Source organism: Artibeus jamaicensis, unplaced genomic scaffold, assembly GCF_021234435.1.
Source record: "Artibeus jamaicensis isolate MK-2021 breed Jamaican fruit bat unplaced genomic scaffold, CSHL_Jam_final contig_447, whole genome shotgun sequence".
Lineage (NCBI taxonomy): Eukaryota > Metazoa > Chordata > Mammalia > Chiroptera > Phyllostomidae > Artibeus > Artibeus jamaicensis.
The window spans coordinates 3729047-3754439 of record NW_026521834.1 but is presented as its reverse complement, the minus strand read 5'-3'; the positions used below and the strand labels follow the sequence as shown (position 1 = coordinate 3754439).

General features: G+C 52.6%; 1 protein-coding gene across 3 annotated transcripts; it reads left to right on the top strand.

Moving 5' to 3' along the window:
• Positions 1–20: 20 nt before the first annotated feature.
• On the top strand, positions 21–25393 carry ATP8B2 (ATPase phospholipid transporting 8B2). Of its 3 annotated transcripts, none has more exons than XM_037162465.2 (28): positions 21–191; positions 2513–2580; positions 4783–4841; positions 5159–5272; positions 5400–5498; positions 5693–5754; positions 5854–5926; positions 6242–6312; positions 6558–6637; positions 11178–11336; positions 11561–11649; positions 13427–13623; positions 16076–16284; positions 17132–17175; positions 18120–18294; positions 18446–18634; positions 18783–18898; positions 18979–19143; positions 19243–19354; positions 19493–19598; positions 19727–19853; positions 20045–20228; positions 20342–20565; positions 20818–20901; positions 21238–21483; positions 21636–21774; positions 23039–23169; positions 23389–25393. In XM_037162465.2, exons 2-28 carry the CDS (start codon positions 2550–2552, stop codon positions 23665–23667), a joined length of 3564 nt encoding a protein of 1187 aa, XP_037018360.1. In that variant the 5' UTR covers positions 21–191; positions 2513–2549; the 3' UTR covers positions 23668–25393. The 3 variants fall into 3 exon arrangements, with proteins under 3 accessions (XP_037018360.1, XP_037018361.1, XP_037018359.1); XM_037162466.2 differs by lacking the exon at positions 21–191 and adding an exon at positions 2024–2120; XM_037162464.2 differs by lacking the exon at positions 21–191 and adding an exon at positions 3373–3488.

The window sequence follows — 25393 nt, the reverse complement described above, 5'->3', positions numbered from 1 at the left end:
CGCCGCCTCCGTCACTTCCGCCCCGCCGTGGCCGAAACTGACACAAAGTAGCGGGCCGAGGCCCTGGGGGGAGCGGGGCTGCAGCTGGGGGGCGGGAGCCCGCGGGGAGCCGAGCCGAGCGCCCCCCGCCCCAGCCCCCGGCATGGGCAGGACGGGGCCGCCGGGGCGGGCGCCGAGCACTGAGCCCTGAGGTGAGGCCAGGAGAGGCGGGTCAGCCCCGGGGCGCAGGGCGGAGGGCAGATGCGGCTGCGGGCGCGGACTCGGGGCCGTAGGGGCGGGTGCGGGATGTAGGAGGACTGGTCAGGGAGTCGGGAGCCAGTGAGACGGAGAAGAGGGTGTCGGGGTGCCCGAGGATGGGGAGATGGGAAGGCTTTCTGTAAGACGGGTGGCTGGGTGCTGAGGGGCGCGTGGAGACCAGGCAAGGGGCGCCGGAGTGCCAAGGAGAGCAGCTTACGGAGCACCGGAGGGAGGAGAGGAGTAACCGGGGTCCCAGGGTTTGGGTGCCTGGAGAAGGGAGTTGGGGACTGGTAGGCTTTGTCTCTGTGCATGAGGGAAAGCAAGGGTGCAGGAGAGGTGGTCGCTTTGGGAGTTCAAAGATCTAAGGGGTTGAGTCCTGGGTTCTGTCCTTGGGTATGGAAAGTGGCCAAGGGTGATGTTGGAGGCAAGGGAGCTGGGGGTGTTGGATTCCATTTCCTGCTGTTTCCCTGACCTGCCCACAAATATCCCTGCCAGCCTCCTCTGAAGGAAGGGGGTCTGTCTTCCCCGGGGCAGCAGGGGCCAGGTCTAGAAGCAGAGCCGTTTTCCTCCATGGAGTATTGCCTTCTTCCCAGAGCTGGCTATTTTTATCCTAAATGTGGCCGCAGATGAGGCCGAGGCTGGGGCTGGGGCTATGGCAGGACGCCGGGCAGGGCAACATGGCTTTTGGCCCTTTTTGGCCCTGACTGTGTGAGACTGGGAAGGAGAAGTGAGAAGAGTCCTTGTTCCCAGTTCTCCCCTGCCCTTTCCCTTCCTAGTACAGCCCCCAGAGGGTGTGAAGTCTGGGGCCAAGCCAGCTTTCAGTCCCCCAGGGTCCTGGAGGTCAGCAGCTCTCCTGGGCAGTGCCCAGACCCTTCACGAACTTTTCTGTAGGACTCAGACTCAGATCCGTGGGCCGACAGTGCTTCCCTCCGAAAGGGCCGCGCTGACCGTGGGACTCAAGATGCCCACCCATGCATCCTCTCCTTTGACTTCTCCCTCTACACCCCACCCTCCCATGACTCACGCTCTAGACTGGGTGGAGACCCTGGCTGGGGGCCCTGGGGGAGGGCTTGGCATCTCTAAAATGTGGATGAGGTTTTTCTTCCTGAGCCAGGCACCCTTGGCTGCCAGAGTTGGGGAGGGTCCCAGAGGAAGAGGACTTCTGGTGTTCAGTATTGCCCTATCTGAGGTTGGGAAGGGAGTCTGAGTTTGTGAAGAGGACTGGTGTGGGTGACAGGGCTCTGGCCAGAGTCTGTAATTATGGAGGTTGGGCAGACAGGCAATTAGCATCTCTTGGGGCTGACAGGCTGGCGGGGTGTGCCCAGTAGGCTGGATACAGGGGAACTGAGGAGGAGGAAGGCTTTCCACCCAGACAAAGAAAGAGTAGGTGACAAGAGGACCCAGGACCTGGCAGTTTCCTTGTGGGCCAGGCTGGGGCGTAGGGTGAGGCTCTGTGACTCTGTCTTATAAGCTGGAGCTTTTACCTTTTTAGGTGAAAGGAAGGACATGGGAAGATGGAAGGAAGCAGAGGTCCATCTGACTGATGCTCCCTGAACCCATACCCAGGGCCATACTGGCTGGACTAGGTTTGGGGTGGGAGCGAGAGAACTCCTCATGGGGTTGGAAGATCCCTTTGCTAGTCCAGAAAGGTGGCTGACCAGACTTAGAGGAAGTGATTTGGGGACTGTGTGCAGGAAGTGAAGGCCATGCTTCTAATGTGTGGTCCCCTGGAGGAGGTGATAATGGGCAGGGGGTTGGAATAGGAGGGTTGTAAACTTTTTGAGAAGGGTGGAGCCTGCCCACCCGGTTTCCTGATGCTCTGCCAGGTGTTTCCTGACTGGTGTTCACTCAACCGCACCCTTTGGTGGAAATTCTGCTTTCCAGTAAGCACAGACACCACTCATTGTCACTAGGAGGGCACATGGGTGCATCCGTTGTTCCTGAGATGGGTACCTGGAGCCCTGTGCCCTCCTCTCTGCCCCCTTCCTTTCCCCATAGGCCTTGGTTTTTGTAAATTGCCAGTCGTCCCCCCCCCCACGCCCGCATCCCCTATTATCCAAGGCAGAGGCATGGAGGGATGTGGTAGGGAAGGCTCCTGTCTCAGGGACCCATCAGAGCAGTAAGGGCAGAGTGTTGGTGGGAAGTTGGTGGGTAAGGCTGAGGATGGAGAGGCAAGGTCAGAACTGGGGAAAAGAACCTTCAGGAGGAGTCTGAAGAGGGGAATGAAGGGTCACCCTCAGGTTCTTGACCTCACGCACATGTCACCTTCCTGCAGGGTCTCCCATGGGATTGCTGGGACCTTGCTGGGTGAGATGGCATTGTGTGCAAAAAAGCACCCCCCAGGTAAGACAGGCAGGAATCGGGGGGGGGGGAGGCTGTTACGGGGCCTATCACGAGTGGGTGTTATGGCTCAGGGAGCAAAGGGGAGAGGGACACCTGGTAATGACTCTGAGCAGGGTAGTTTGGTACTCTTACCCATCCCGGCAGGAGCCCAGGAAACCAAATTCTTTCCTTTGATCCCAGAGCTAGATTCTCTGGGAGGGTGTTGAGTACCTGCCCCTCACCCCTAAACACATAGATTGTTATCTTTGGGCACCTGGCGCTCCTGTTCTCTGGCCTGTAGAGGCTGGGGAGCTGTTTCCATCTACTCCCCTCCATCCTCACAACTCCCGGTCTCCCTCCTTTCTCTGCTCCCTTTTCCATCCAGCCGGGTCCTTCTCATTTTCCTGTGGGCGGGGTGGGTGGGACCAAAGCTGTTGCCCCCGACAACGTCGTCCCCTCGCCCGCATTGGCCTGGCGGGGAGGCGGGGCTGGGCGAGAGCTTTCGCCTACGCGGCGCTTGGCAGGCCCGGCCCTGCGGCCCTGCGGAGGGAAGCGGGTGGGGGCGGAGCCGGGAGCGCGAGCACGGCTCGGGACCACCCCACTTACCGGGTCTGCGGGCCCATCGCACTGGCAGCCGAGGCTCAGTTGACAGTGTGGCGTACCCGGGTGAGGGAGGCCGAGAGAATGGCCGGGGCGGCAGGTGGGGCGCGTGCCCGACGGCCCGGGCTCCCCTCTGAGTGGCCACAGCTCCTGCGCCTTCCTGGGGGGCCACCCCATCGGCGCCACTGAGCCCAAGGACCGACCGACAAACAGGCCGCCCTCCCCTGATCTAACCGGGATCATGACGGTCCCCAAGGAGATGCCAGAGAAGTGGGCCCGGGCCGGGGCGCCCCCCTCCTGGAGCCGAAAGAAGCCCTCTTGGGGGACAGGTAACGGGAGGCAGCAATTGGCAGTTTACCCGAGCCCATAATTTTTCCTCTCCTAATCCTCACATTTGCTTATCCTCAGCCTTCCCCAACCTTCCCCGTTCCTCTCCTTTCCAGACCTAGAGGTACTGGTTCCGAAGGGTCCGGTCCCTGCCTCTCCTTTTGCATGGTATTTGGTGACTTCAGAGAGGGCTCAGCCAGAGGGTCCCCTCTGGGGAAATTTCTGAGAATGAAGTGATGATGCAGGGTGGGAGCGCGCTGGGTAGGCAGGGATGCTGTGGTCTGAGGTTTTGTTACTGCAGTGTGCTCTGCAGGGGTCTTGGGAGGGAATGAGGGAAAGGGTCCAGGATGCTGCTTTTGGCTTCTGGACAGAATTAAGGCATTATGTTTACTGTCTAACCAGGATGCACCCTTTTTCAGCCTGAGGTATTTGTGACCCTGGGAGATGGGCTGCAGAACCCTTCATAAGACACCCCCATGATCTGTACCTGAACTTGGGGCCTGCAGTCCAGGGTCTGAGGAGGTTTAGGATAGGGTGTAGGTCATTTGTCACTCAGTTAGTGGTAAATGTGTTATTTAGGGGAAGTACGTGCAGATGGCACAAGAAAGATTTTACTGTTACAGAGCATTTGTTTCAAGTAGATCCCATTCCTTCATGTCTGTCTCAGTCTGCATGACCCATATGCCTGACCCCCCTTCTACTTGAAGATGAGCTTTAAAATAAGGTGATGTCATTGTAGGCCAGTCAGAAGCTGCTGCTGGTGACATGTGACAAGCAGAGGCTCCTTTAGGGGGGACTGCACGTGGAGCTGGGATACTGCCGCAGAGCAGTTCCAGGGCACTGTGACCCTCTGTGTCATCACCCACCCCACCCCCAGGTTAGAGGGGGCAGTACCATGGTTAGATCTACAGGGGTTCCCAGGGCAAGGAAGCTTTGTGTCTCCAGTTGCTGTTCCTCTGGGGATTCCCAAGACATTCATGCCTAAGATGCTAATTAAAGGGATGGGGAGAGGAACTGAGTGCCCCTAATGGGAGACCTTGACGGTTGGTGGGAAAGGAGAAGGCATCCTGTCTTGTGAATGTAGCGCCCACAGAGCCCAGCAGTCAGGCTAGTGAAAGGTGGACCAGAGAAAAGAATTTAGTGACGCTTCAGGAGTGGCACTGACTCTTTAGAACTCTGTACTGTGGAAACAAGCAAGGATCCTTGGTGGAAACCCCACAAAGTGGGGTGGGCCTCACAGATTGTTGGGCCAAGCCTCATTTTGCTCCTCCTGACTGCAGCATCATTCTGTTGCAGAAGAAGAAAGGAGGGCGCGGGCCAATGACCGAGAATACAATGAGAAATTCCAGTATGCGGTGAGTGGCTCTAGACCGCCTGTTCCAACCCTGCTAGCCTGAGGCTGACGGGGAGAGTGCTTGGGGGGGGGAAGGCAGCCTTCTCACCACTCTCCCTCTGCTACTGTGCTCAATTTTTTGTGCCTTCACCTGTCATTGAAGTGGTTACATTGACCCCATGAGACTCTCTTCTCACCTACTTTTTGCCCCTCCTGCCCCTGTGGTTGCTGGCTTTTGGGGGCTGAGGTTTGGGGCAGTAGAGGTGGAGTAGGCAGCCCTGGTCTGGTTCTGGTTTGGGGCTTGAGGTTCTCTCATTCTCCTCTCTCCCACTGCCATAGAGTAACTGCATCAAGACCTCCAAGTACAACATTCTCACCTTCCTGCCTGTCAACCTCTTTGAGCAGTTCCAGGAAGTTGCCAATACCTACTTCCTGTTCCTTCTCATTCTGCAGGTAAGTGACCTGCGGAAGACCCTTTGCAGCTCACACAGCCACATACAGTCAAGGAAAAGAAAGGTTGAGGGGCAAAGAGAGCATAGAATCAGGCCTCAGAGTCATGCCTTCTCTTTCCTCTTTTCAGTTGATCCCCCAGATCTCGTCCCTGTCCTGGTTCACCACCATTGTGCCTTTGGTTCTTGTCCTCACCATCACAGCTGTTAAAGATGCCACTGATGACTATGTGAGTTGTTTTCATTGCCATCCCTTACCTGGTCCAGCTGGATTCATGCTATCTTGGCTGAGAGTAGGGAGGGGGAGGCAGAGAGGCAACAGCTATGAATAGGTGGCACCCAGCATGCTCTGCATTCCACTAATCATCTAAAATCCCTTGGAGCAGGAGAAGGTGTCTTACCTTTCTTAGTTTCCTCTTTTCAGTTCCGCCACAAGAGTGATAACCAGGTGAATAACCGTCAGTCTCAGGTGCTGATCAATGGAATGTGAGTGCCTGCTGGAGACTGAGGGCCATGGGAGGAAAGGGGTTTCCTGGGAATGTCTGCAGCCACTAACGGCCTCTCTCGGCCTTCCTATTGCCTCAGCCTCCAGCAGGAGCAGTGGATGAACGTCCGTGTTGGTGATATCATCAAGCTAGAAAACAATCAGTTCGTGGCGGTAAGGGAACAGGCACTCCTCTAGGCCCACAGCACGCTTTCCTTTCTTTGGCAGAAAGGATGAATCTCTCCTGACTTACTGCTGCCTCTTAACCGCCTTCAGAAGGAAACTTTTTTCACTGGAAAGTTTCTGTGTCGTATTAGTATAAATATGAATGGGAAGCTTCTGTGTCATATTGAGGGTGACTCCTTTCTGGCCATTCACATACTTGGGACTGAGCAAGCCAAGAGTGCTTGGTGGCAGGAGGGATCGTCAGAGAGTCCACTGCGGGTGGAGGAGTGGGTCTTCGGGTTTCTCATGCGGTTTTCTCTGTAGGCGGATCTCCTCCTCCTTTCCAGCAGTGAGCCTCATGGGCTGTGTTACATAGAGACAGCAGAGCTCGATGGGTGAGTCGCATGCTCAGTGTCACGCTTCTCCTTCTGCCTCCGTAGGGGTAAAAAGCATTTTTGAAAGAGGGTCTCAGGGCTGGGATGTGTTCCTTTTGGAAAACTTTGGGGAAGCAAGACTTTGGATGGATAGAAGTATTGCCCACCCAGTAATGCATGGGGTGGGCTGCCCCGTGGTCAGGTGCTCCTGGGTGGGATCTAGAGGAAGGGAGGGGAGCCAGGACTCAGGGACACTGTCCTTCCAGAGAGACCAACATGAAAGTGCGTCAGGCAATTCCAGTCACCTCGGAATTGGGAGACATCAGTAAACTTGCCAAATTTGATGGTGAGTAATTCTGGAGAAGTAGCTTTCAGGAAGAGGAGGTGGTTGGGTTTCAGGGTGTAAATTGCATTTTCTTGTTTTAGCTTTTGCTGTGATGACACACCTCCCTTTTTGTGTGGGGGGTGGGCCAGTGGTAGTGTCAGGAATGCTAGGTGGCCACCACTCATTTTTGAATTGATGGTCATTTCAAGAAAACTTAACAGGTGATAACTCCCTCCTTGCTGTGCATATTGAGAGAATTTCAGCTTATTCTTATTGAGCTTAGAATAGTGATATATGCTCCTTTTAATAAGATGACTGTGCAGAGTACACAGGAAAAAGCTCTTCTGCCCTCCAGTTGTACCTTTCTTAGGGTAGCCAAGTTAACTGGCAGTTGAGTGTGTTTTCATCCCTACTTTTTTCTGTGTTTATACAAACATTTGAATAGAAATCAATGGGATTATACTGTACCAAGTTCTCTGCCACCTGCTTTTCTTTACCAATTAAATTCATCATCATTATCTTATATCACCATAAAAGGAAATTTACTTGTTCTTTTTTTTTTTTTTTAAAGATTTTATTTATTTTTAGAGAGGGAGAGAGAGGGAAACATCAATGTGTGGTTGCCTCTTACATGCCCCCTACTGGGGACATGGCCCAAAACCCAGGCATGCGCCCTGACTCAGAATTGAACCTGTGACCCTTTGGCTTGCAGTCTGGCATTCAGTCCACTGAGGCACAAAAGCCAGGGCCTACCCAGTATTTACTTTTTTTTTTTTTTAAATTTTTAAATTAATTATGCTGTTACAGTTGTTCTATTCCCCCCTTCATTCCCCTCCACCCTACCCCCCATCCCCACCATTAGCCCCCCCTTTAGTTTATGACCATGTGTCTCAAGTCCTTTAGATTCTATATTGCCCATGCTATTCTTGCCCCCCCCATCTATTTTCTATCTACTGTCTATGCTACTTATTTTCTGTACCTTCTCCCCCCTTCTCCTCCTCCCACTCCCCCTGTTGCTAACCCTCCTTGAGATCTTCATTTCTATGTTTCCACTCCTGATCTAGCTGTCCTTTTAGTTTGCTTTTGTTTTAGGTGTGGTTGTTAATAACTGTGAGTTTGTTGTCCTTTCACTGTTCATGTTTCTTTAACTTCTTTTTCTTAGATAAGCCCCTTTAACATTTCATATAATAAGGGCTTGGTGATGATGAACTCCTTGAATTTGATCTTATCTGAGAAGCACTTTATCTGTCCTTCCATTCTAAATGAAAGTTTTGCTGGATAGAGCAATCTTGGTTGTAGGTCTTTGGATTTCATGACCTGGAATACTTTTTTCCAGCCCCCTCTTGCCTGTAAGGTCTCTTTTGAGAAATCTGCTGACAGTCTGATGGGAACTCCTTTGTAGGTGACTGTCCCCTTATCTCTTGCTGCTTCTAGGATTCTCTCCTTCATTTTAATCTTGGCTAATGTAATGATGATGTGCCTTGGTGTGTTCCTTCTTGGGTCCAAGTTCTTTGGGACTCTCTGAGCTTCCTGGATTTCCTGGAAGTCTATTTCCTTTGCCAGATTGGGGAAGTTCTCCTTTATTATTTGTTCAAATAAGTTTTCCACTGGTGGCTGTGCCTTCCCCCCTTCTGGTACCCCTATAATTCGGATGTTGGAACGTTTAAAGATGTCCTGGAGGTTCCTAAGACTCTCTTCATTTCTTTGAATTCTTGCTTCTTGACTCTTTTCTGTTTGGCCATTATTTGCTTTCTTCTGGTCCACTCCATTGATTTGAGTCCCAGTTTCCTTTTCATTGCTATTGGTGTCCTGTGCAATTCCATTCATTTCAATTAGTTTCGCCTTCATATATTTGTCTAATTTGTGGCTATAATCAACCAGTTCTGTGAGGATCCTGATCACTAGTGTTTTAAACTGTGCGTCTGAGAGTTTTGCTATTTCTTCATTGCTTAGATTTATAGGCTCTGGGGCTTTGAGATCTTCTTGAGCCATTTTTGGTCTGTTCTGGCCCTTTAAGTGTGAGAAGCGGTGCCTTGGACTCCCAGGTCGCTGGGTTGTGATGCTGTATGTGGGGGCGTGGTCAGAGCGGGGAAATGGCGGCCCCCTCTGCTGTTTCGAGCCGCTGGATGAGGAGCAGAGCCTTAGGTGGTTCACCTGGGCCGGGCCACTCAGAGTCTCTGGGTTATGACGCTGTATGTGGAGGTGGGGTCAGAGCTGGGAAATGGCGGCGCCCTCCCTGCCGCTTGCTGTGGGGACCCGCTGGGTCCCGGTCCAATCGCCCACTCCCTCGCTTGTTTATCCGCACACAAATGCGCAACCACAGTCAACCCGCAGCCCTGCTCCCTCGCTGTTTCCCCGCTCGGTCGCTCACTAGGTCCAACCCTGGGCCTGGATTCCGCGCGCCTGAGTCCGTCCCACCCGAGTTTTCCTGTGCAACCCCGCTCCACCAGCTGCTGGTTTCAACCACACCTAAAACAAAAGCAAACTAAAAGGACAGCTAGATCAGGAGTGGAAACATAGAAATGAAGATCTCCTCATATAAGTTCTTTGGCTTCTCTCTTTCCTATACTAAACTTCCCCTTATTTTGTACCGACCATTTATACTTCTAATTTCCTGTACCTTTTCCCCCCTTCCCCTCCCCACTGATAACCTTCCATGTGATCTCTTTTCTGTAATTCTGTTCCTGTTCTAGTTGTTTGCTTAGTTTTTGGTTTTGTATTTTGAAGTTTAGTTGTTGATAGTCATGAGTTTATTGTCATTTAACTGTTCATATTTTTTATCTTTTTCTTAGATAAGTCCCTTTAACATCTCATATAATAAAGGCTTAGTGATGATGAACTCCTTTAACTTGACCTTATCTTGGAAGCACTTTATCTGCCCTTCCATTCTAAATGATAGCTTTGCTGGATAGAGCAAGCTTGGATGTAGGTCCTTGCCTTTCATGACTTGGAATACTTCTTTCCAGCCCCTTTCTTGCCTGTAAGGTCTCTTTTGAGAAATCAGCTGATAGTCTTATGGGAACTCCTTTGTAGGTGATTATGATGTGCCTTGGTTTGTGCTTCTAACTTCTTTGGGACTCTCTGAGCTTCCTGGACTTTCTGGAAGTCTATTTCCTTTGCCAGATTGGGGAAGTTCTCCTTTGTTATTTGTTCAAATAAGTTTTCAATTTGTTGCTCTTCCTCTTCTCCTTCTGGCACCCCTATGATTCAGACCTTGGAACGTTTAAAGATGTCCTGGAGGTTCCTAAGCCTCTCCTCATTTTTTTGAATTCTTGTTTCTTTATTCTGTTCTGGTTGGATGTTTCTTTCTTCCTTCTGCTCCAAACCATTGATTTGAGTGCTAGTTTCCTTCCCTTCACTGTTGGTTCCCCGTATATTTTCCTTTATTTCACCTTTTCATAGTCTTCATTTTTTAAATCTAATTTGTGACCATATTCAACTAATTCTGTGATCATCCTGATCACCAGTGTTTTGAACTGTGCATCTGATAGGTTGGCTATTTCTTCATCCCTTAGTTGTATTTTTTCTGGAACTCTGATGTTTTTTCATTTGTGCTGTATTTTTTGTCTCAGGCACCTGTTACATGTAAGGGGCGGGACCTTAGGTGTTCACCAGGGCGTATTGTGAGGCATTATGTTGGGGAGAGGTTTGAGAGGGAACAGTGCTGCTTGCTGTGCTCTCTGCTGGTTTTCAGTCACTTCCCCCACTACCCACAAGCAAATCGGGTCCTTCTGGTGCCGATTCCCAGGTGGGTTGGTTTGTGCACATTCTAGGACCCTGTGGATCTCTCCAGTGAACTCTCCTGTGCGGCTGGGAGTTTCTCCCACTGCTGCCTCAACCCCCACGGGTGTTTTCAGTCAGAGGCTTTGAGCCTTTATTTTTCTGCACTGGAACCCTGGGTTGAGTGGTTTATCTGGCTCCCCAGTTGTTCCTCCCAGTTTATCTGCATGGGAATGTGGGACCACATAGTCCACAGCTGCCACCTTGCTGCATGTCCTCTCCACTGGGCTGCCCATCTCCACCCCTCCTACCAGTCTGGATGAATGTTTCTTCTTTAACTTCTTGGTTGTTGGACTTCCATACAGTTTGATTTTCTGGCAGTTCTGGTGGTTTTTTGTTTTTAAATTTGCTGTTTTCCTTTTGGTTGTGTGAGGAGGCAAAGTGTATCTACCTATGCCTCCATCTTGGCTGGAAGTCTCTACTCATTCTTTTTAATAGCTGCATATTTATTGTTTTACAGAATTGACATAAGTTATTCCACTATTCCCTGACTTTGCGGTTGTGTCCAAGTCCTTTCCTATTCAAATAATGCTTAAATAAAAATTTTGACCTCAGCTATTATTTCTGTAGAATAGAGTGCTCAAAATAGGATTCCTGGGCCCAAGGGTATGTGTACTCTTAATGTTAGTTCATATTGCCTCATTCCTTCCCATCAGCTCACAGTCCTACCAGCAGTGCTTGGATGGGCCCGTGTCCCGATACCTCCCTCAGCCCGTTTCTGTTTTCTTGTCTCATGGTCAAGCTTGCACCTGGAGTAGTGACACTCTTGTCTTGCATGCAGGTGAAGTTCTCTGTGAACCTCCCAACAACAAGCTGGACAAATTCAGTGGAACTCTCTACTGGAAGGAGAACAAGTTCCCCCTGAGCAACCAGAACATGCTGCTGCGGGGCTGTGTGCTGCGAAACACCGAGTGGTGCTTCGGGCTGGTTATCTTTGCAGGTGAGCCTCCTAGGATCCAAAGAGAGAAGGGGAAGAGTTGGTCCTTCACCCCTTCCTCAGGAACATGAGAGGAGGCTGAGTGGACTGGTGCCGTGTAAGGTAAAAAAGCTCCAGCCCTGAATACAAGCCTCCTGTCAGCCTGCTGTCCTGTAGTCTGGGACTGGGGTGGAAGCCCAGAGGCAGTTTCCTTACGTGGCTTTCCTAGCCCTCCCTTTCCTTTGTAGGTCCTGACACTAAGCTGATGCAGAACAGCGGCAGGACAAAATTCAAGAGAACAAGTATTGATCGCCTAATGAATACACTGGTGCTCTGGGTAAAGCTTCCCACACATGGTTCCCTGCCCTGCCCTTCTGGTTCTCTCTGGGTAGTTCCCCTGCTTGCATCTCCTCCCTCATCGGTAGCCAAGCTTCAGGTTTTAGCTGTAAAGCCACTGGCAGGTTAGCCACTCAGTGGCGGTGTTTATTTCAGGCTCTTTTAGACTTGAAAGATATTTTAAAAAACCTTTAGAACATGTGTGAATCAACAATTTAAAGCTAAAACAAGTCTTCCCTTCTGTGGATTCCAGTTATGATGATGACTTTCTGTTTGCTGTAGCATGTGACCTTCTGTTTACTTTTGCCCGAGACAAGGAGTCCTTCATGGGGATGGAGGAGGAATCAAAAGAAAAATTTCCATTTGGAGGATGGAGAATGGGTTCTAATGGGGTCTTTCCCCGCAACTTCTAAGAGTGAAAGATCCCAAAGGAAAAGTTTCTGTTTTAGTTTTTGGCGATTCCTGAATCCTTCTCTTGTTTGGCTGGAAATCTGAGCTCCTTGTCGGGTTCTTCTCGCCTTCTTGCACCCCCACTGCCTGCTGCCTGCCCTCCACATGCCAACTTGCGAAAGGCTGGGGCCAGCCTCTGGTGAGACAGTTTCCGCCCTGGCCTTAAAGTTCTTGTAGGAACCCAGCCTGAGGGAGAGTGGTTAAGTCAATCACGCAGTGGCTCGCATCATCCCCTGGTGGTCCTTGGGTACCGGGATGGTTCCTGTTTTGTTCCAAAGCATCAAGAGCTGAGCCAGTGCCCTGGCCAGGTAGCTCGGTTGGTCAGGGTGTTGTTCTGATACACCAAGGTTGAGGGTTCCATCTCTAGTTCGGGCACATAAAAGAAGCAACCAGTGAATGTGTAAATAAGTGGAACAACAAATTGATGTTTCTTTCTCTCTTTCAAATCAATAAAAATAAAATAAAAAAGCAGAGGCAGCTTGGCAAATAGATGTTTGGAATCAGACAGTGGTCTCAATTTTCTTCCTTTAACCTCCAAAATCTTCTTAGGATTCTTCTTCAAGGACTCTAAGCTTCATAAAATTTTTGGCCATTAAGAAATCCACATTTATGAAAATACATGTTTTTCCCCTGGTTTTAAAAAGGTAGGGGGCAAGCTACATGAAGTAATGAACATGTCAGAAATTTGGGTGGTATGTTGTTGACTTGCAGAGGCTTAGCTCAGGTAAATGGGTGATTTCCGTGAGCTTCTTCGATGTGTTGAAAGCAGCTCGCTGCCACCGCGACTGCCTTGGATGCCTCGTCAGAGTTCCAGGATGTCAGATGGGGAGCTGCACAGCGATTTCGGCTTCCCCGTAGTACAGATGGGAAATCGTTCAGAGAGAAGGCTTCAGTGGTCAGCGGCAGACGAGAACCTATCACCAGTCTGGGCTCTTCCCACGAGAGCATGCCACCATTTTAAAGATGCCTGAACCTTTTTTTTTTTTTTCCCCCAAATGTTCACCCAAGGACAAGCTTATTGATTTTAAAGAGAGGGGAAGAGAGAGGGAAAGAGAGGAACATCGTTGTAAGAGAGAAACACTGACTGGTTGCCTTTTGTACTTGTCCCAACCAGGGACAGAACTCACAATCCAGTCATGCGCCCTGACCAGGAATCGAACCCATGACCCTTTGGTTTGCGGGATGGCACCCAACCAACTGTGCCACACAGGCTAGGGTGATGTCTAAGCTTTTGAGGGTTCAGGTGTGAGTGATGACCTTCAGGAATACACTTGGTTCTGAGGGCTTCCTAAGTGGCAGCCTGACCTTTGCTTTTCATTCCTCCTCAGATTTTTGGATTTCTGGTCTGCATGGGGGTGATCCTGGCCATCGGCAATGCTATTTGGGAGCACGAGGTTGGGAAGTGCTTCCAGGTCTACCTGCCCTGGGACGAGGCGGTGGACAGTGCCTTTTTCTCTGGCTTCCTCTCCTTCTGGTCCTACATCATCATCCTCAACACCGTTGTGCCCATATCACTGTATGTCAGGTATGTGCTTTCTATGCCTGGTGTCTCCAGGGTCCCTTGCAAACTTCTCTTGTCTGTGAAGGTGAAACCCTTGAGAAGGAACATGCATTCTTTTCTTCCTGAGCTGTGAACATTTTATGGTACCTGTTTATCTTTGCCTGCAGAGCTAACTTCACCACAGTTTCGTGGCACTTTGGACTGTGTGGGGAAAAAAACCATGTGACTCTATTTGGCACGTGTTCACTGCATGCTGGCTTTGTGCAAAGAAGCATGTTAGGTGTGTGGCGCTTACAAAGATGTGTTAGCAATGGCTCTCCTTCCCTCTAGGCACTTAAGTCTAGCGGAGGAACATTATAAAATAAAGTGAGGGCCAGTGTTGTAGAAGCAGTGCTGCCTGCAGTTGGATGTGCATAGCAAGGGGCACAGAGAAGTGGGACATGGCGTCTGTCTTCAAGAGCAGCAGACTGGTAGAGGAAGGGAGACACGGACAGCTAGGACGCTAAGACACCACGCGGGCGGCGCAAAGTGCCCTGAGACGGGAAGAGCATTGCTCCCCATGGAGTTAATCAGAGAGGACGTCTCTGAAGAGGTGGCTGTTGACCCAAGCTTTGAGTGGTGGCTGGATGGGTGGAAGTATAGCCTGGGGGAGAGGGCTAGAAACATAGTCTCAGAAATGGGAACCAAGGAGTGGTCACAGAACAGTTTGATTGTGGGCCAGAGGGCTGGAAATACAAGTTTGATCCCAGTTGTGGAGGGTCTTGAATCTTTGCTTCTGGCCTTTGTACTTAGTAAACCATTCAATGACTCTTTGAGAAGAAACGCTAAAGAGTCCTTTACAAAGTGTTGGCAGGCAGTGGTGCGCGTGGGTCCAGGAGCATCTAGGATGCATGAGGCGAAGAGATGTTAACGGCCTGGAGAATGAACAGGAGGAGGGGGATGCAAGAGGAAGAAGGGAGATTGGCTGAAGAAATTTTCTTTTGTACTTAGTTCCTTGCGCTGGAGATAAGTGAACCTGCAACATTTTTAAGGAAATGCTTCATGAAGTCTGAGGACTCTTCCCTTACGCCATGTTTTTGTTCACGCAGATTCCCTGGTGGGTCCTCAAATCGCCCCACTAGCCCCTAGCCCCCGGGTTGATGGCACTGATAGGAGACAGAGTTCCTGGGCCGAGGGTTTTTCTAGAACATTAGGAGGAGACTCAGAGGTTTGTGGTCAGGTCCTGCCTTCTCTTTAGTCATGTGACCTCAGGTAAACCCACAGTCACTCGAGACCTCAGTTTTCTTGTGTCAAATGGTAACAATAGTAAAGGCCCACCTTTTTCATAGGGATGTCTTAATGTAAGATACTAGATTGGAAAATAGTTTAAAAATTAAATTACCCTACAAATTTTGGGTGGTGACATGTCCATCATCATCGTAACTCTGATTCTTCAGCACTATTTAAATGCTTTGTTGCTTCTAACCTAATTTTTTCCCTGCCTTCGGGCTTGGCTGTCGGGTTTTGCATCTAAACCTAGGAAAGTTCTCCTTCTGAGTCTCATCAAACTGAAAGTGGGTGTATGGGGGGGGCAGTGGGGGTGAGTAGGGTAGTGGTGCTTGGTCAGCTGAGTGGGGAGAAGGCCATGAAGACATTTCCAGGCAGCTCATGTTTTGCCCAGTAACCGGGTCCTGATAGCAGCCCCAGGTCAGAAGCAGGGTTCCACACGTGGCCCCATTGTTTGGCTATATTGGGCCCTTTCTGAAGTACACTGACAGTCCATATCCCAGAGGACACACCAAGCAGAGAGAAGGGTGTGAGCGCACCGGGGATGTTGAAACGCCGTGCCATTGTGAATCCGTATCATTTCCCAGCTTTTTGAGGCCCCACTCCTTTCCTGAGTTGGCTTCTCAGTTGGTCTCGTGTTCTTTCGGAAAGGCACAGGCCGGAGAGTCGGGGCTGCGGAGCCCTGAGCCAGGTGGAAGGCGTGCGCCAGCTGTGTTCGGGCAGTGAGGAGTGGGCCGGAACCTTTGGGCTTCCTCTCCCCACTGTGGCCCCTTTTGAGGTGGCACCTGTGTTGTTCTGGCATGCGCAGCGCCCTCATTATTTTTCTCTTTTTTTCTCTCCCTTCCTTCTCGCACTCTCTCTTGTTTTCTCTGCATGGTTTCTGTATTATTAGTCCTGAGGTAAGAACTGGTTGAGCACCTTGTCTCCGGCCCCTCTTCCTCCTCTGCCTGTGCTGTCCGCCCTGCCTGCACAGACCCTTTGCACCTTTTCGTCTGGAGAGCGTCCGAGGGGCGGGTCGGGGGTTTCTGTGTTGGCTGTATGTGGCTGGCTCCACCTTCAGGCTCTCCTTGTCCTTCCTCACCCAGGTTCCCGTGTCCGGGTGTTACTCTGTCACTGTTTCTCCCCAGCCGGAGCACCTGCAGCAGAGGCCTGCGTGGGTGGGCCACCCCCTTTCCTTCCCATCGAGCCTTATCTCCTGTCCCTTGTGCAGTGTGGAGGTCATTCGCCTGGGCCACAGCTACTTCATCAACTGGGACAAGAAGATGTTCTGCATGAAGAAACGGACGCCTGCGGAGGCCCGCACCACCACCCTGAACGAGGAGCTGGGTCAGGTGGAGTACATCTTCTCTGACAAGACGGGCACCCTGACCCAGAACATCATGGTCTTTAGCAAGTGCTCCATCAATGGCCGCAGCTATGGTGGGTGGCCCCACTGGGCACAGGGGCTCGAGTCTTTCCTGGAAGGAGAGTGGTCTGGGGCTCCCACAGTTGTCTTGACGTTTGGGTTCTTGCTTCTTTCCTGCTGGGGTCTCTGGGGCCTCAAAAGGGCCTGCTCTTCTGTGCCCTGTGTCAGGAAGCAGACAATGGCGGCGCTTCCCACCCTGTGCTGACGCTCTCACCCATTCCCAGCTCCAGGCAGTGGGGGAGCTCCTTGGCTCTTCGAAGTGAAGCCCGAGACACTGGCCTCTGGGTGTCCTAGCCAGGTTGGATCTTGGCTGCCCTGGTGGAGTGCTAGACTCACCTTGTGTTGCTGTTCAGGGGCCTTGTGCGTCTCTGGAATGTGATGATGGTCTCGCTAGTGTGGCCCTGCGACAGGGGCCTTGTGGCTGAGCTGCTGGGATGGCTTGGGGCAGGGTATGTGGTGTCTGACTTCTCTGCAGTGGGAGCCCTTTCTGTTACTGCTTCTGTACTAACCCAGGTCTTCCAGCCGGTATGCAAGGCCTTGTCTGTGTGTTGGCCTGAAGGGGGAAAGGCACCTAGGAGGCCTGGGAGCCCTCGGGGTGGGCTGTTAACTAGGAGCTGTTCTGGGAGGTGAGCACGTTGGCGGGGGCCACAGGGACGGGGGTGGGGACCAGGTCCTGAGGATCCAGGTGCCTCTCGCCGCCTGTCCCTTTAGTTAACAGTGTGAATCTGTATGACATTTGCTCAACAATTAGGGTTGTGGGTTTCAGGTGCTTGCAGGGGGTTCTGTGCCAGCGGTTTTGCCCCTGGGTCTGAGGGGACTCCAGCTCTGATGTTGCTTCTTTTCTGTCCTGGCTGTGTGTAGGTGACGTGTTTGATGTGCTGGAACACAGAGCTGAGTTGGGAGAGGTAAGGTCCAGCCTCCACAGTTATGCTGTATTCCAGTTAAGTTTATGGTACCTGCCCTGTCCTGGTGGCTTAGCTCGTTGAAGGTCATTCCATACACCAAAAAGTTGGGCGTTTGATTCCTGGTCAAGTCACATACCTGGGTTGTGAGTTCAGTCCTTTGTTGGAGGAGCATGTAGGAGGCAACCAATCGATGTTTCTCTCTCACATCAGTGTTTCTCTTTCTCTCTCCTCTTTCCTCTCTTTTTATATCAGTAAACATATTAAAAACAAAACAGCCCTGGCTGGTGCGGCTCAATGGATTGAGGCTCAGCCTGTGAACTGTTCATTTCACAGCCTGTGAATTGAACCTGTCACTGGTTCAGTTCCCTGTTAGGGTACGTGTCTGGGTTGTGGGCCAGGTTCCTGGTTGGGGGTGTGCGAGAGGCAATTGATCAACGTATGTATCGCACATTGATGCTTTTGTCCCTCTCTTTCTGCTTCCCTTCCCCTTCCTCTAAAAGATAAATAAATAAAATATTAATCTTGTTAAATTTGCATCTTATATCTTATTCATATCTTAATAATTTAATTATTTATGTTTAGAGCTGGGGAAGGGAGGGTGAAAGGGAGAGAAACATCAATGTATGAGAGATAGGTGGGTTGTCTCTTGCACACCCCTAACCAGGACCTGGCCCGCAACCCAGCCTTGTGCCCTGACCAGGAATCGAACTGGTGACCTTTCAGTTTTCAGGACGATGCCCAGTTCACTGAGCAACACCAGTCAGGGCAAGAAATGAGTATTTTAAGGAAGAATGACCAGCAGCAGTGGGAATTTTGCAGTCCACAGTGGCCAGGGTCTTAGGCTCTCAGCCTGAGAGTTGGAAGGGTAGGGAACAGTAGAGTAGGGACAGCCCCTTCCCTGTCATACTGCCTGGTGACCCACTCTTCCCTAATTGTCCTCCCAGCTGCCACAGAGGCCTGAACCTGTCGACTTCTCCTTCAATCCTTTGGCCGACAAGAAATTTTTATTTTGGGACCCCACTCTCTTGGAGGCTGTCAAGATGGGCGACCCCTCCATCCACGAGTTCTTCCGCCTCCTCTCCTTGTGTCACACTGTCATGTCCGAAGAAAAGAACGAAGGTGAGCTGCCAGCTGGCCCGCACTCTTCCCGCCCAGTGCGTGCTTCCGGGTTCGGGTGCTGCTCTGCACCGCGTTGGCTGGGCTTCCCGGGCGGGACGCGTGGCCGCGAGGATGGCCGTTTACACCGCGTGTGCTCCTCCTTCCCTCCAAGGGGAGCTGTACTATAAGGCCCAGTCCCCAGACGAGGGAGCCCTGGTCACTGCAGCCAGAAACTTTGGTTTTGTGTTCCGCTCTCGTACCCCGAAGACCATCACCGTCCACGAGATGGGCACAGCCATCACCTATCAGCTGCTGGCCATCCTGGACTTCAACAACATCCGAAAGCGGATGTCAGTTATAGGTGAGGCCAGAACCAGGTGCTGGAGAATTTGGGGCATCATACAGTCCTGAAATGGGGGAGGTGTGGTGGGCGACCCTTGCTGATATGGTGACGTTGGGGTCTTCACCTGCCTAAATTTTCCTGGGACGTATTCCCCTGTCCCACTCAGTGCGAAATCCAGAGGGGAAGATCCGACTCTACTGCAAAGGGGCCGACACCATCCTGCTGGACCGACTGCACCACTCCACCCACGAGCTGCTTAACACCACCGTTGACCACCTGAATGTGGGTGTGAGCAGAGGGGCACGGGATGATTCAGTGTTGCGGAAGAGGGCCAGGGGTGACTTTCTTGGTTTGGCCTCCAGGAATATTCAGGGGAAGGGCTGAGGACCCTGGTCCTCGCCTACAAGGACCTGGACGAGGAGTACTATGAGGAGTGGGCCGATAGACGACTCCAAGCCAGCCTGGCCCAGGACAGCTGGGAGGACAGGCTAGCCAGCGTGTACGAGGAAATTGAAAGTGACATGATGGTACGGGCTACAGAATGGGTCACGGGTGAGCGAGGAAGGCTCCTGCCTGGGACTCTTGTGGCAGGGACTCTTGTGCTAGGAACCCTTGTGGTATTTCAGCTGCTGGGAGCAACAGCCATTGAGGACAAGCTTCAGCAAGGGGTGCCAGAGACCATTGCTCTCCTGACGCTGGCCAACATCAAGATTTGGGTGCTAACTGGAGACAAACAAGGTGAGAGTCCAGCAGGGTAGAGGCAGCCACATCTGGACAGCAGCCCATTGGGTCCTTGCATGAGCCTGGGACGTCAGGCAGGAGAGGGGCTGGCCTTGTCAGGGGCCTGCCTGTAGCCCCTGCCTTCTCTCTTGCTAGAGACGGCTGTGAACATTGGCTATTCCTGCAAGATGCTGACAGATGACATGTCAGAGGTGTTTGTCGTCACTGGTCACACCGTGCTAGAAGTGCGGGAGGAGCTCAGGTAAACAGGCCCGAGGCTGGCGGGTGCTCTGCTCTGTGAACACGGGCTGGGCAGGGCTTCCTGGGCTCTGATGGGCTTGAATCCCTCCTCCTGTCCTGGGAGGCAACAGTTCCGCTTCCCCTCCACAGGAAAGCCCGAGAGAAGATGATGGACCCGTCCCGCTCCGTGGGCAATGGCTTCGCGTACCATGAGAAAACGTCTGTGCTGGAGGCCGTCTCCGGGGAGTACGCCCTCATCATCAATGGGCACAGCCTGGTAAGTGTTGCCACCCTTCGCTTGGGCAGTGTCTTTCCAGAGAGCGCTTCTCTCCATAGGGCTTCTGTATCCTGCCTTGTTCTCATTTCCCTTGACTTCAGAGGAGTTGTGGTCTTTAACGGGCTGGGTGGGGCTGACTCCCGGCCTCTCCTGGGAAGACTGGGGCTCTCTCAGGGCTCTCTGTGTTGCAGGCCCATGCGTTAGAGGCAGACATGGAGTTGGAGTTTCTGGAGACGGCCTGCGCCTGCAAAGCTGTCATCTGCTGCCGGGTGACCCCACTGCAGAAGGCGCAGGTGGTGGAGTTGGTTAAGAAGCACAGGAAGGCTGTGACGCTTGCCATCGGGGACGGGGCCAACGATGTCAGCATGATCAAAAGTGAGTGTGACCTGTGCAGGCTGGTGGGGGGACTCGCAGAGAGGGGGCTGTGAGCTGCTGGAATTCTGAAGTGTGCAGCCACCTTCACCTCTTGTTCCCTCTTGTCTCCACAGCGGCTCACATTGGTGTGGGCATCAGCGGGCAAGAAGGGATCCAGGCTGTCCTGGCCTCAGATTATTCCTTCTCCCAGTTCAAGTTCCTGCAGCGCCTCCTGCTGGTGCATGGGCGCTGGTCCTACCTGCGCATGTGCAAGTTCCTCTGCTACTTCTTCTACAAGAACTTTGCGTTCACCATGGTCCACTTCTGGTTTGGCTTCTTCTGCGGCTTCTCGGCCCAGGTAGCCCATAGTCCACTACTTGTCTGTCTGTAAGTCTCTTAAGGGCAGAGATTGTGTCTGCTCTGTTCATTGCTCAGTCCCTTAGGGCCTAGCTTTTGTCAGGTTCATGCATTTAAAAAATCCTTCTTGAAAGAGTAGAGAGGGAATTCCAAAAATTCCTTGGGGCTGCCACATGGCCGCCTCCCTCTGCCTGATTTATGGTGAAGAAAGACTGCACGCTCACACCTCTCTCACTCCTCATTTTCTTTCCAGACGGTCTATGACCAGTACTTCATCACGCTTTACAACATCGTATATACCTCCCTCCCGGTCCTGGCTATGGGGGTCTTCGATCAGGTATGGGGGAGTGTGACAGCAGCCAGGTGGGCTGGGGAGAAGGACAGTGCTGTGAAGGAGTCACACTGGTCTGGTGCTGGTGGGCATGTGACCCTTGTGCTGCTACTTGTGGTCCCCGGGAAGGCAGGTTTTCCAGCTGGGCACGGTGTGACTGGTCCTCCTCTCAGGCACAGCTGACCTGTAGGTCCTCTGGGCGCTGAGTGGAGACTGAGTGGGGGCAGTTGGGTGGAGGCTGGGTCTAGCTGTCAATTTAGAAAGGGGGAGGCAGAGACAGGGTCTGCCCAAGCCGGAACCGCAGCCTCTGAGCCTCCTGTGCGACCCGGTCCCCCCACACAGGATGTCCCTGAGCAGCGGAGCTTGGAGTACCCTAAGCTGTATGAGCCAGGCCAGCTGAACCTCCTCTTCAACAAGCGGGAATTCTTCATCTGCATTGCCCAGGGCATCTACACCTCTGTTCTCATGTTCTTTATCCCCTACGGGGTGTTTGCTGAGGCCACCCGGGATGATGGAACCCAGCTGGCTGACTACCAGTCCTTTGCAGTCACCGTGGCCACTTCACTGGTCATTGTGGTCAGCGTGCAGGTATGAGGCAGTCTAGGCACTGCCCTCACCTCTGGAAGGAGTGAGCGTCCTGTCCCTGGGGCTTCTCTGGGCACTGCTATCGTGTTTCTGGGGAGGGGACAAGGTTTTGGGGTGATGGGTCCTTCTGCCTGAGACACTCCTGCTTTTTGCAGATCGGGCTGGATACTGGCTACTGGACAGCCATCAACCACTTCTTCATCTGGGGCAGCCTGGCTGTTTACTTTGCCATTCTCTTTGCCATGCACAGCAATGGGCTTTTCGACATGTTTCCCAACCAGTTCCGGTTTGTGGGTGAGTCTCTGTGACTTCCTGTCGAGTCGCCGAGGAACCATGCTGTCCCTGGGACTGACGGGCAAGGCAGCCAGTCTGCACTCGAGGAGCACTTACGCAGTGCTCCTTATGCGCCAGGTGTTCTGCCAGGTGCCGCAGGGGTGGCTGGGTGTATCTGACCCAGGCACTGCCCTTAGGGAGCTTCCATGTCCTCAAAGTGAAGAACAGCCCTACCGGGCTGTACGACGTCGGGACCCAAGGAAAGTCAAGGGGCGGCAGGTATTATGGTCAGCAAAGTGACTGCCTGTGGGGTGACTAAGGATGGTCCCATACAGGAGGCTGCTGTGAATGGAGCCGGTATGGGGGAGCTGGATTCTAAGTTGGAGAGCTGAAAGCGTGGAAGGGCCACTTGTTTCTAGGGCAGAAATACCCGCGGGAGAAGCAGTGGAAGCGAGGCTGGTGGTAGGACGTTGGAGGTGTCAGAATGCCAGGCTGCAGGTCTGCGTCTGACCTGCGGGGGTCTTTAGGAGTGTGTGGGGAGTGGCGTGAGGGGGTTGCTTTAGCAAAATGAATGTGGCAGTGGTGGCCAGTGAGGAAGCTACTGCAGTGACTGAGTGTAAGCCTGTTCAAAACTGGTGACCCAGGGTTGGCCCAGATCATTTAAGCCTGTATAGTTCAAGAGTAATAACTTTGAATTTTAACCCGATGTGACAAGAAGCCATTGGAGGGTTTTGGGCAGGGAAATGTCATAAACTGACTTACGTTCTGAATGTTTTGTGGATGATAAAGTATGGAAGGGGAGGGGCTGTAGCAGCAGTCCAGGCGCGAACGATGTGGCTTGCAGCGCGATGTGGCTTGCAGCGCGGTGAACAGTGGTGGAGTTCCGTAGGTACTAGAAAGGGAGCCTACAGCTGGGACGAGCAGTTTGAGAGAGGTCAAGGTCGACCTCAGGGCTTTCAGTGGTAGCAACCGAGGGGTTGGGGGAGTGGCACTTAATGTTTTCCGGGGGGAACAGAGCAGAATAGGGTAGAGGAAACAAGAGTTCACTTTGGGTCTTTTGAAATTGAAATGCCTGTTAGGTGTTCAACAGAGATGTCAAGTAAGGCAGTTAAAGAAACAGGTCTGAAGTTTTGGGGAGACATTGGAGTAGATCAAATGTGGAGGTAACTGGGGAGCAGGTAGCCAGGAGGACTCAGCTTCAGCGACTGGCAAAGTGGGGCTGCCAGGAATAGAAATGGCGGTCTGCTCTGTGACTCCCAGGGCCTCTGACCCCTCCTGCCCTCAGGTAATGCGCAGAACACCCTGGCCCAGCCCGCCGTGTGGCTGACCATCGCGCTCACCACGGTCATCTGCATCATGCCAGTAGTCGCTTTCCGATTCCTCAAGCTGAACCTGAAGCCCGATCTCTCTGACACGGTGAGAAGCGGGTGTGTCAGAAGGCCCTCTGGCTCGGACATGCTGTGGCTGTAGTGTTGGGCTTTGTGAGTCTTACGTGTTGGTGGAGTTCCTCAGGACAGACGCCCCATGCTGTCCTGTCCTGGGTACTTGGGTCCCCTCTGGGTGGTGGCAGCGGTGGCCGTGGTGTCCGACACTGATGGAGGCTTCCTCCCTGTGCTCCCTTCCCGCACCCGCCAGGTCCGCTACACCCAGCTGGTGAGGAAGAAACAGAAGGCCCAGCACCGCTGCATGCGGCGGGTGGGTCGCGCGGGATCGCGGCGCTCCGGCTATGCCTTCTCCCACCAGGAAGGCTTCGGGGAGCTCATCATGTCTGGCAAGAACATGCGGCTCAGCTCGCTGGCACTCTCCAGCTTCACCACCCGCTCCAGCTCCAGCTGGATTGAGACCCTGCGCAGAAAGAAGAGTGACAGTGCCAGCAGCCCCAGTGGAGGGGCCGATAAGCCCCTCAAGGGTTGAAGGCCGGACTGGGCCGTGCGGGCGTCAGGCAGGCAGGTTGGGCCGCCACCGGGGACTGAGTCTGAGAGCAGCCGGACCTCCTCCCCTGCCGCTCCCTGGTGGACTCTGTCCTGCTGGTCCCACCAGGAGTGTCTGGGGCCTCCCCAGTGGGGGAGCTTCCCACGAGCCAGGAGGGGGAGGGGGAGACCTCAAGGGCAGGGTAGGGACTGGGCCACGAGGAACCAGCCCCCGTGTGGGACCAGATGTGGAGCCAGAAACAAAAAAAAAACTGTGAGAGTTTGGGTCTGCCCCCACCTTGCCTGTGAACCCACAGGGAGACTGAGTCTCTGTATTTTTTTATTCCCACTTTCCAGAGGGGTCGTAGAGCCCCCGTTCCTGAATTACACAAGAATGTACCATGCCGGGAAGCCAGAGACCTGGTGAGGCCTCTGGGCCCCTCACATCGTGTGTGTCTCTCCTTGATTTGTGTTTGTGTCCAGTTCGGTTGTGTCTTTTTTATTTGGCAAGTGGAGGCCTCCAGTGACTTCTGTGTTGTGGTTGGCACCTTAACTCTCCAGGGAAGAGGAGTTCTGCACTGACGGGCGCCCCTGGAGGAGCCGAGGTTCTCATTGGCCCTCCATGGCCGGAACCCCGAGGGGCTGAGGCGCACGGGACGGGGTGCCCGTCAGTCAGCCAGAGGGTCAGCCAGAGGAAGGTCTGGTCCTCTCTTCTTCCTCCCGCAACACACATACACACACACACAGCTCCTGGGCTCCGTGTGTCCCGCTGGTTTGGGGCCGGAGCCTGGAAAGTGGCCCTGTCACCCTCAGCCAAAAGCTGTCTATGAAGTTTAGTCCTGAAGAAAAGGTTTTGTTTCATTTTCAATTTTGACCCACGCCCATTAACGGTCCCTTTTGACTTCCCTTCTGCCTCCTCATCTGACGTTTTCCTGCACCTACACCCAAGGACCTGAAGTACGCCTGAAAGGGGAAGCCGGGCGCCCTGAGGTGGCCCTGAGAGGGGAAGCTGGCTTCTGCTGCTTCCTTTTGGTGAACAAGAGGTCCCACCCCTCCGGTGGGAGCTGGTGGAGTCCCCATGCCAGGCGGTGCAGGTTCTGCTGGGGGCCAGCCTGGTCTGGACAGGACTGGTTAGAGCCTCGGCGCCTCTTCCTCTCTATTGTCCTCACCGGGAGCTCTTCCCCCAAATTAGGTGTTTCCCAAGTTCATTGCTACCAAATCAGTCTTGGGAAGAATCCTTTACTTGTCTTTGATAGCGGAGGGGGTCCTCAGGAATGGTGGGGAGCTAGGGGACCCTGAACATTCTATTCTGTGGAAGTGCTGGGAGCTGCAGGTGTGCTCTGGTGGGGCAGGGTGGGGGCCTCAGGTTGGGGGGAAGCCCGGCAGGGGAATCTCCTTTGGCCACAGTTTACAAACCCAACATCATGTCTGTTTGTGTGTCTCAAGGTGAGAGTCTGATTTTTATACCAAAGAGGAAATGATTTTTTTCATGTTTGGTTTGTCTATTATATAAATATAAATCTATATATCTATATATATATACAGTTATATATATTATTTTTTTGGTTCTCTCTCGTTTTTTAGGGAGGGAGGAAAGTACCAAGTTGCATTGAGCTGTAATTAAGGAACATTCTGTATAATTTATGACACATTTCTATACTTGCAAAAATTATATCATTTTATGGATATAAGAGAAAAATGCCTTTTTATAAAATTTCAGTTTCTGAGAA